General features: G+C 43.5%; 1 protein-coding gene across 2 annotated transcripts in view; it reads left to right on the top strand.

Annotated features, from left to right (window-relative positions):
• The window catches only part of KRCC1 (lysine rich coiled-coil 1), a 41857-nt gene extending 32497 nt beyond the window's left edge, over positions 1-9360 (top strand). The window contains exons 5-7 of one of the 2 annotated variants that reach the window (XM_056554034.1): positions 3019-3276; positions 5153-5246; positions 7824-9360. In XM_056554034.1, coding sequence (XP_056410009.1) covers positions 3019-3276; positions 5153-5246; positions 7824-8586 — 1115 coding nt within the window. In that variant the 3' untranslated portion in view covers positions 8587-9360. The remainder of the gene's footprint in view (positions 1-3018; positions 3277-5152; positions 5247-7823) is intronic. The other variant, XM_056554033.1, reaches the window with a different exon arrangement.
• The last annotated feature ends 536 nt before the right edge of the window (positions 9361-9896 follow it).

Here is a 9896-nt window from a genome sequence, read left to right on the forward strand (position 1 = left end):
ATTGGTCAAAAAAATTGAGGCTCTTAGCGCACTTTTTGATCAAAACGTATATATATATATATATATATATATATATATATATATATATATATATATATATGTATATATATATATATATATATGTGTGTGTATTATTTAAAAGACTGTTGGGAGTTGTAGTTAACAACAGCTGGTGGACCCCTGTTGGGAAATACTGTCCCAGAGGTTGGACCCCACTAATCAGACATTGTCCAAGAGTGCAAAAAAAAGTGTTTTTTTGTTGTTTTTTTTTTTTTACTCTTAAATGCTTTACCTTATAACTAGAGATGAGCGAACTTACAGTAAATTCGATTCGTCACGAACTTCTCTGCTCGGCAGTTGATGACTTTTCCTGTATAAATTAGTTCAGCTTTCCGGTGCTCCGGTGGGCTGGAAAAGGTGGATACAGTCCTAGGAGACTCTTTCCTAGGAATGTATCCACCTTTTCCAGCCCACCGGAGCACCTGAAAGCTGAACTAATTTACGCAGGATAAGTCATCAACTGCCGAGCCGAGAAGTTTGTGACGAATCGAATTTACTGTAAGTTCGCTCATCTCTACTTATAACATAAGAAGCTTTCCAATATTTTTAGTAGTTTAAAGGGGTACTCCACCCCTAGACATCTTATCCCCTATGCAAAGGATATGGGATAAGATGTCTGATTATGGGGCTCCTGCCGCTGTGGATCCCCACGATCTCCCTGTTGCACCTGGCGTTCGTTTAGAGCACTGAAGACTTGTGATGTCACGGTCACGCCCCCTCAATGCAAGTCTATGGGAGGGGGCGTGGCGGCCGTCACGCCCCCTCCCATAGACTTGCATTGAGGGGGCGTGACCGTGACATCCCGAGTGGGCCGTGGCGCACCGGATGTCTGGGGTGCCGAAACGGAGATTGCGTGGGTTCCCAGCGGTGGGACCCCTGCGATTAGACATCTTATCCCCTATCCTTTGGATAGGGGATAAGCTGTCTAGGGGCGGAGTACGCCTTTTATTACCCCACTCCACAATTCACCGCCCCCAAAACACTTTTGCTTGTGGCACAATTAAATACACCAAGGGCACTAGAGTCCACAGTTAGTTATTTTTTATGCACTGAAGGGGAAGAGTGAATCTAAAATATATAAATAAAAACAATATTTAATAAATATATAATATATAAAATAAATGTGTTGTACAAAATCCACTCCTTTTTATAAGCTCTGTCTGGTATTGCAGTCGCGTCCCATACACTTAAATGGGAATATGTTGAAACAGCAGACACAATCCATGGATAAAGGTGGTACTGTTCCTGGAAAGTAAGCTGTATAGAAAAGAAAAAGAAAACCGCCAGGGTGCGCCCCTCGTGAAGATTGCCATGGAATATTGTAAAAATAAAAGGCAAATGGGCTGCTTACCCTTAGGTGTTGGGCTTTGAGCACACCACCTACAATTGCGAGTGGACAATAAAGATAGGGGAGTCGCCCCAGGGTGGTTCCGGATGAACGGCAGTCAGTCTGGTAAACTTGCATAAAGAGATAAAAATGAAAATGGATTCCCTGGACGAAGGCGCTTCTCCCAATTGAATGAATATGATTCTCCGGAACTGAGATCTTTATCAGGCATCTATCGATCCAGGGAATCCAATTTTTATCTCTTTATGGAAAGTAAGCTGAGCCTGGACAACGCTTTTAATTTATTTTTATTTTTTTCAACTGTAATTTTTATTAAAGGTTTTGTCAAATAAACATTCCAAGTAATGGAAAAAATTATACAAATAACATCAGAAGGGTCGGAACCCTGTAGCTGTCAGGTTATCATGGATAAGAAATTGAAATAAAACCAAAGGCCTAATATAAACCGTGTAGATGCATGAATTATCATAATCCTAAACGCCAACAAACGTAGGCAGCGGGGCCCAGGGACAACAGGAACGTGAAAGGAAGGGAGAGGGCAGGGGGAAGAACAAAAATGGACCACAAAGACAAACACAAACAAACCACACGCCCCAAGGAGAGTAGAGGGAGGGAGAAGAAAGCAAATGAATCAAGGTGGTTGGTGATCAGAAAAACAGTCCCAGGGTTCCCATATAGATAGGAATGAGGGGATAGAGTTATTCAAAGAGGCCGTGAAAAATTCCATGGAATGGATCTCACATTTTCGGGTTAACAAGTCAGACTCAGAGGGAGGAAGAGTCCTTTTCCAACATTTGGCTATAAGGGTTTTTAGCAGCTAAGACAAGACAATATGCATAAAAAGCTTAAACAGCTTCTTAGATAGAGTAGGATGAGAGAGGTGTAGACGTTAGACCAAGGGATCCAAAGGGACAGAGATTAGGCACTGCACTTTCTTCCAATAATCCACCAGGAGAGGACAGGACCAGAAAATATGAAATACTGTACCCAGCCCCACCCCACAACGCCAGCATTGAGGAGGGATAACCGGGTTTAGTCTATTCAATAGTTCCGGAGTGTGATACCAGCCCATAATCAGTTCATATTGGGTTTCCTTGTAGGCAGTACAAATGGAGGCCTTTGAAGCCCTCTCCCAGATAATCCGCCACTGAGGCAGGGTAATAGTGGTATTGAGGTAATCTTCCCAGCGTTCCATATAATGGTGCGATGGAGGGTCGACATTAGGGGGGAGGTAGAGAAGCAAGGAATAAATATCGGAGAGAAGGCCCCTCGTCTGAGGCCCACCACGGCCCAACCTTTCAAAGCCAAGGGGCAGGGATACCACTGGGGAGCCAGTTGTGGAAGATGGAAAATGCCGCAATTGCAAACAGTGAAGGCGCTCAGACGAGGGGAGATTGGACAACACTTCTTATGTATCGTGGGGAGTCTGATCATTTTGTGTAGGGCATTTATTAGTGAGGAAATGGATGTACTGTCGGGCACCTGAATCTGAATATTCACTGTGTACATGATGTTACTATCTATGTAATTACTAGGGCACACAACCTGTCTTGTCTTCACAGCTGTGGTGTCATCTGGTCTCAGCTGCTGTGCTTTCTCTCTTTTTGCAGCTGTCACCGAGTCCAATGACACATTGTCTCCTCTGACTGAGAAATCCAACCAGCAGGACACCAGTGAAGATCTGCCCTGTGGTGATAATGCAATTGACCTGAGTGACCCAAACAAGTACTGCAAGCTCTGCTGTGCCTCCTTCAACAAGCCTCTGGTGGCCCAGCAGCACTACAATGGAAAAAAGCATGCTCGCAACGAAGCCCGCAGGAAAATGATGGAAGAGATGGGGGATACTGGGGTCCCGATGGACTCTGGGGGTAAGGAAATGTGAAGCACAGACAGTAGACTGCCATCAGTAGAATTGTTCATGAGTATCTTCACACTACATATGAATAGTGTGACCTGTGCACTATTTATTTCATTACATGCATTGACTTAAAGGGGTACTCCGGTGGAATTATTATTATTATTTATTTATTTATTTATTAACTGGTGCCAGAAAGTTAAACAGATTTGTAAATTACTTCTATTAAAAAAATCTTAATCCTTCCAGTACTTATTAGCTGCTGAATACTACAGAGGAAATTATTTTCTTTTTGGAACACAGAGCTCTCTGCTGACATCACAAGCACAGTGCTCTCTGCTGACATCTCTGTCCATTTTAGGAACTGTCCAGAGCAGCATAGGTTTTCTCTGAATACTACAGAGGAAATTATTTTCTTTTTGGAACACAGAGCTCTCTGCTGACATCATATACACAGAGCTCTCTGCTGACATCACAAGCACAGTGCTCTCTGCTGACATCTCTGTCCATTTTAGGAACTATCCAGAGCAGCATATGTTTTCTATGGGGATTTTTTCCTACTCTGGACAGTTCTTAAAATGGACAGAGGTGTCAGCAGAGAGCACTGTGGTCATGATGTCAGCAGAGAGCTCTGTGTTCCAAAAAGAAAAGAATTTCCTTTGTAGTATTCAGCAGCTAATAAGTACTGAAAGGATTAATTTTTTTATAGAAGTCATTTACAAATCCGTTTAACTTTGTCTCCAGTTGATTTAAAAAAAAAAAAAAAAAGTTTTCCACCGGGGTAACCCCTTTAAAGGGGTACTCCTCTGCCCTAGCGCTCGGATCATTTTGTTCCAAACGCTGGTATGGGGATCGTGACGTCTTGTTGCCACACCCCCTCCCATAGACTTGCATTGAGGGTGTGTGGCGTGACATCCCGAGGAGGCAAGGGCCATGCCGTCACGATACCCGCAGCCTGCACCCAGCTTTCGGATCAAAATGTCCTGAATGCTGGGGCAGTGGCGTACCCCTTTAAATGGCCGCTGTCATTATGAAAAACTTTAGACCTGTCCTAGAGAAATGTTAAAAGTTTTGACCCACAGGGGTGTTCAGACCTCCACTGATCAGGAGATTGAGCCGGGAGAAGTCTGCGCTGACAGGTGCACTTTAAAGGGGTTATCCAGGAAAAAAAACTTCAACTCAACTGGCTGCAGAAAGTTAAACAGATTTGTAAATTACTTCTATTAAAAAATCTTAATCCTTTCAGTACTTATGAGCTTCTGAAGTTAAGGTTGTTCTTTTCTGTCTAAGTGCTCTCTTAGTGCTCTCTAAGTGTCTCGGGAACCGCCCAGTTTAAAAGAAAATCCCCATAGCAAACCTCTTCTAAACTGGGCGTTTCCCGAGACACGTGTCATCAGAGAGCACTTAGACAGAAAAGAACAACTCAACTTCAGCAGCTCATAAGTACTGAAAGGATTAAGATTTTTTAAAAGAAGTAATTTACAAATCTGTTTAACTTTCCGGAGCCAGTTGATATATATAAGAAAAAGTTTTTTCCTGGAATACCCCTTTAAACAGTCTAGGTTCTCCAGAAGAGCCACTGTTATTGATATAGCTTTCAAAGGAACAGTTCAAGCAAAACTGATATTCTGTGTAATGTCTAGTGCATGGGCCAAGGAGAGGACTTCTCTTTGGCTCCTTTTGAACCCTTGTGCCATGCTCCCATCACCAGAGTTGATCAGTTTTGCTCGGAGTGTTCCTCTATGTCAGCGTGAGTGCATTTGGTATTTGGCAGGTATTGAGGGCTATTTGGAAATATGAGCACTTGTAGTTTCAATTATAAGGGCATCCTCTGGCAATGCTTTTTTTTTCTAACTTAATAATAAACTTATAATCTTTTCTCTCGCCAGGTGAAGGAATATTTGTGTGTCCAATCTGCAACATCACCCTGACCTCAATAGAGATGTACCAGTCCCATATGCAAGGGAACAAACACCAAATCAAGTAAGTTATAGGATTGGCCTGCACACAGCGGACTAGATCATTATTATTGCAGCAATTACTCATCTTATTCAGTAAATGCCACATATAACTAGATAAAAACATCTGACAATCAATGCACATGGGGCTGACAGACTACGGGGGAGCGTTATCAAAACTTTTGCAGAGGAAAAGTTGACCAGTTGCCCATAGCAACCAATCAGATTGTTTCCTTTTTTTTTCTCTTTATTTCAGAGGCCTTTTTAAAAATTTAAAGAGCGATCTGATTGGTTGCTATGGGCAACTGGTCAACTTTTCCTTTGCACAGGTTTTGATAAATCTCCCCCTATAAGTTTATTACTGTGGTCCCTCAAGTTACAATATTAATCGGTTCCAGGACGACCATTGTGTGTTGAGACCATAACTCTATGGACACCTGATAATTGGTTCTGAAGCCCCAAAATGTTATTCAAAAATAGGGAAAAGTGAGAATTAAAGAATAATAAATAGATGATTAATATAGATAAAACAAGTCCTTCCATATAAATGTAATAAAGATCTGCTTGGAGCTGAAAATCACTGTCTATGGACAGCTTCATGAGGGTCCTGTGCATCGCGCTTAGTGTCCTAAAAAAGTAACATGGAGCCGCCCTCACCTGGTGTCCAAAGGAGAAGCTAACCCTGGCACAGGTAAAGAGTAGTACAGAACATGTAATACCTCCCTGTACTGTAGGGGGCACTACCAGACACCAGTCAGTGCATGCACTTCAGTAATACAGTGTGTTACCAGTGAATGCCCATTCTGATTGGTCGGATCTTCCAGCTATTGACACGTTTCACAGATATGGACTGTAATGTAACATTTTATGTTGAGTCTGGTGTCAAGTTACAATGGTCCAGAAAAGACCATTGTATGTTGAAACTATTGTATGTTGAGGCCATTGTAAGTTGAGGGATCACTGTACTTTGTTACTACCAGACAGCTTAGTTAGACTAGCCACTAAAGAAGAGGTGGATTACACATGTGATCCGGGAACAGCGAGACCTATTTGATTACAAAGTGCAGGCCTTTGGCGCAGTGCAATGTGGCCGACAAACTGCCTTTTGTGAGCCACATTTATGGCTAGCTATTTTTATTAGTCTTACAGAGTGTACCTAATGATACACTGTCCATAGTGATGTCAGATTATACAATGTTGACAACTGTTTCATACGACTACGACCACCACCGTTCTCTCAACTGAAGTAGCAAAAGTTATTGGCTAGAAGCAGATGCCAAAGCTAACGTTTCTGTTTCCCCTGGTTGTTATCTAAAGACAATATTTTGCCAGTTCCCAAAAAGATGACAAAACTGACATTGTACCAAATAGTCATTCCCATCGTGTGATACCAGATTTTCTACGAGCAGTGACAATAAAGCAGTGCAAGCCACTACAAATGTAGTACATGCATGGATCCTCACAAGAGAGGCCGCCCATAAGCTGCATCTGGCTCCCGTAGTTGTCTCCCTGGCTGTAGTGCCTTTGCTTTATGTTTTTGTGTTGTGTATGCTGTAATAAACCACTAGGTGGAGCACAATACTTGAACATAACTGTGCGTAGATGAGCTTGTGGATATTGAGTTCCTTTGGTGCCTGTGCAAAGGATAGGATCTTACAATTTGCCCTCAACCCTAAAGGGGTACTCCGGCCCCAAGACATCTTATCCCCTATCCAAAGGATAGGGGATAAGATGTCTGATCGCGGGGGTACTGCAGCTGGGGACCCTTGCAATCTAGCATGCAGCACCCACTTGTAAGCACAGCAGGAAGCGCTGGAGGCTATCAGTGTTATGCCTCCCGACCACGGGGACGGAGTATCGTGACGTGAAGCCCCTGTGTGACGTCACGCTCCGCCCCCTCAATGCAAGTCTATGGGAGGGGGCGTGACTGCGTCACGCCCCCTCCCATAGACTTGCATTGAGGGGGCGGGGCGTGACATCATGATACTCCATCCCCGTGGTCGAGAGGCATAACACTGAGAGCCTCCAGCGCTTCCTGCAGGGCTAACAGGTGGGTGCTGCATGCTAGATTGCGGGGCACCCCCGCGATCAGACATCTTATCCCCTATCCTTTGGATAGGGGATAAGATGTCTTGGGGCCTGAGTACCCCTTTAAAGGGGTTGTCTGGGAGCTGGAAAGGTCTTGCCTATTCTGCTCCCTGGTACTCACTTCCAACCTCTCTGATGTCTCCGAAATACACCTTTTGAGAAGAGAGGGGACTGGTGCAAGTCACGATATGAGGGAGACCACATCTGCACACGAGACCAGTAGCTGCTGGTTGTCGCTGAAACATCCTGCAGCTTTTGGTCATTGTGTGTGGGAGAAACCACCCCTGCATGCGATGACTAAGTGAGCACCTGGGAGCTGAACAGGTAAGACTTCTTTTAACCGCGAATAGGCGGCCCTCTCCAACACGGTCATCACGGCTGATGGTTATGCAATCGATGCAGTGTTCTCCACTGTTCTAGAGATTACATACCATATGAACATCTATATATATATATATATATATAAATACATACATACATACATACATTTATTTGTATTATTTTGTTTTCTCAGAGAGAATATGGTGGCTAATGTAATGAGAACGGCAAAGAAGTCATATGACTCTTTTCAAGATGAATTAGCAGATTATATAAAAGTACAGAAAGCAAGGGGGCTGGAGCCCAAAACCCAGCTTAGGCAAAACAAGGATCAATCTGATAGCTGTGAGGAAGAAGAACCTGTGCCTGCACCTACTCATCCTAAAGCTAATCCTGTGGTCTCATACAAGTATCCTCCCCCTCCTCCTCCTCCTCCCCCTCCCCCCCATCCCATGCCATATCCTGCATACGGTCCACATCATCCACCTCATCCAAGATTGGCTGGCTGGGATAAGCCTTACTGGCCTCAAAAACCGATGCCAAAATTACCCAGCAAAGCTATCCCGCACAGAAAACACCCTCGTTCCAGCCCAGACTCCAGCAGCGAATCCTCCTCCTCCTCAGACGAAAGCAGCAGCTCCTACAAGAAGGAGAAAAGACACAAAAGAGAACACAGAAGCAAAGAGCGGAAACACCACAGCAAATCCAGACGAGAAAATGGGAGCAGCGAGAGGAAAAAACGGAAAACAGAAGATTCCGACTCTGGGAAAGACGACGGCGAGCGAGAAAAGAAAAACGAAGAGGGGTCAGCGGACAAGTCCAAACACCGTAAAGACAAGAAGAAGAAGGAAGAGTCGTCTGCAGACAAAGACAGCAAGAAACACAAAAAGACTAAAAAGATTGTGGACCAAAGAACGGAAGAAGAGCTGTTGTGGGATGAGTCCATACTGGGATTCTGAGAACTTGTACAATAAATAGTAGTTAAAAATGTTACTAAAAAAAACTTTCTATGCTAAACGTCCTTCAGAGAATCATGGGTCCAGGACGATGGGGCGAGATTAGGGTGTAAGACCCCATCGTAATTCTCGAACTGTGGAGGAGACCACTGAGAAGTAGCCAGAGGCCTGGCATCTATAGAGTATTTTGCCGAATTGTGTCTCACATAGAGTTACTATTCTAATTTATTTTTTAATTTCTTTTTTGGTTTAACAAGCATAGTCCAACTTTAAGGGCTCGATTCTTTTTCCAAGAAATTATATTTCCAATATACATTGTTTAGGCTCAATCCTATCTTTTGCTGCTGCTGCTACTACAAAGGGGATTTATACATGTGATTACGTGAGCAACTTTTTCTACGAGTAAACCCAGAGCCGCCTACAGTTTATGTCACTTTATTGGGTTGGATTTTATTTTGTGTTGCACATTACAAATTTTTCATTGAGGTTAGGGTTAAATGGTTTAAATGGCTTTTTAATTCAGGTGGATTTTGAATTTCAATCCCTGTGAAAAAATTATTGGAAAAAAATTGGCCTGAATGGGAAATTTTCCTAAACTATATAAAGTTATTTTATTTCTTTTGAATGGAGTTATTTTTCTTTTTCCTTACTCTCTGGTTTGTTGCATCCATCTTTGTGTGGGGTTACCATTTTTAGTTTGTTGGTTACCAAAAGAAATAACTTTCAACACATACTGCACCTCAATAAAGCACCGCCAATCTGTTTCAATTTTTTACCCTGGTTACTCTTTAAAGAGATTGATTGATTGCAGAAATCCTTTTTCGAATACCGTATTAGGGAGTTCCAAATTTCAAGACCCTCGTTTCTTATCTGGATCAGAAAATGGCTACAAAGAGAACCCAACAGTACACAGATAATACAGGGATTTTTTGTCAGTTAAAGGGGTACTCCGCTGCTCAGCTTTTAAAACAAACTGTTCAGTACTCTGGAGCCGGCACCGGGAGCTTGACATCATAGCCCCGCCCACTAAATGCAAGTCTATGGGAGGGGGCGTGACGCCCATCACGCCCCCTCCCATAGACTTGCATTGAGGGGGCGGGGCGTGACGTCATGAGCTCCCAGCACAGTCTCCAGCATTCGGAACAGTTTGTTTTAAACCCCTTAATGACCAAGGACGTAAATTTTCGTCCTGGTGCTGCAGTACTTAGCGCACCAGGACGTATATTTACGTCCTGTACATGACCACGAGCATTGCAGCCAGGGACCTGCCGGTAATGGCCGGCATCCGGGACCGAGTGGATGTGTGCCATTAA

The sequence above is a fragment of the Hyla sarda genome, chromosome 1, assembly GCF_029499605.1.
Source record: "Hyla sarda isolate aHylSar1 chromosome 1, aHylSar1.hap1, whole genome shotgun sequence".
NCBI classification, from domain to species: domain Eukaryota; kingdom Metazoa; phylum Chordata; class Amphibia; order Anura; family Hylidae; genus Hyla; species Hyla sarda.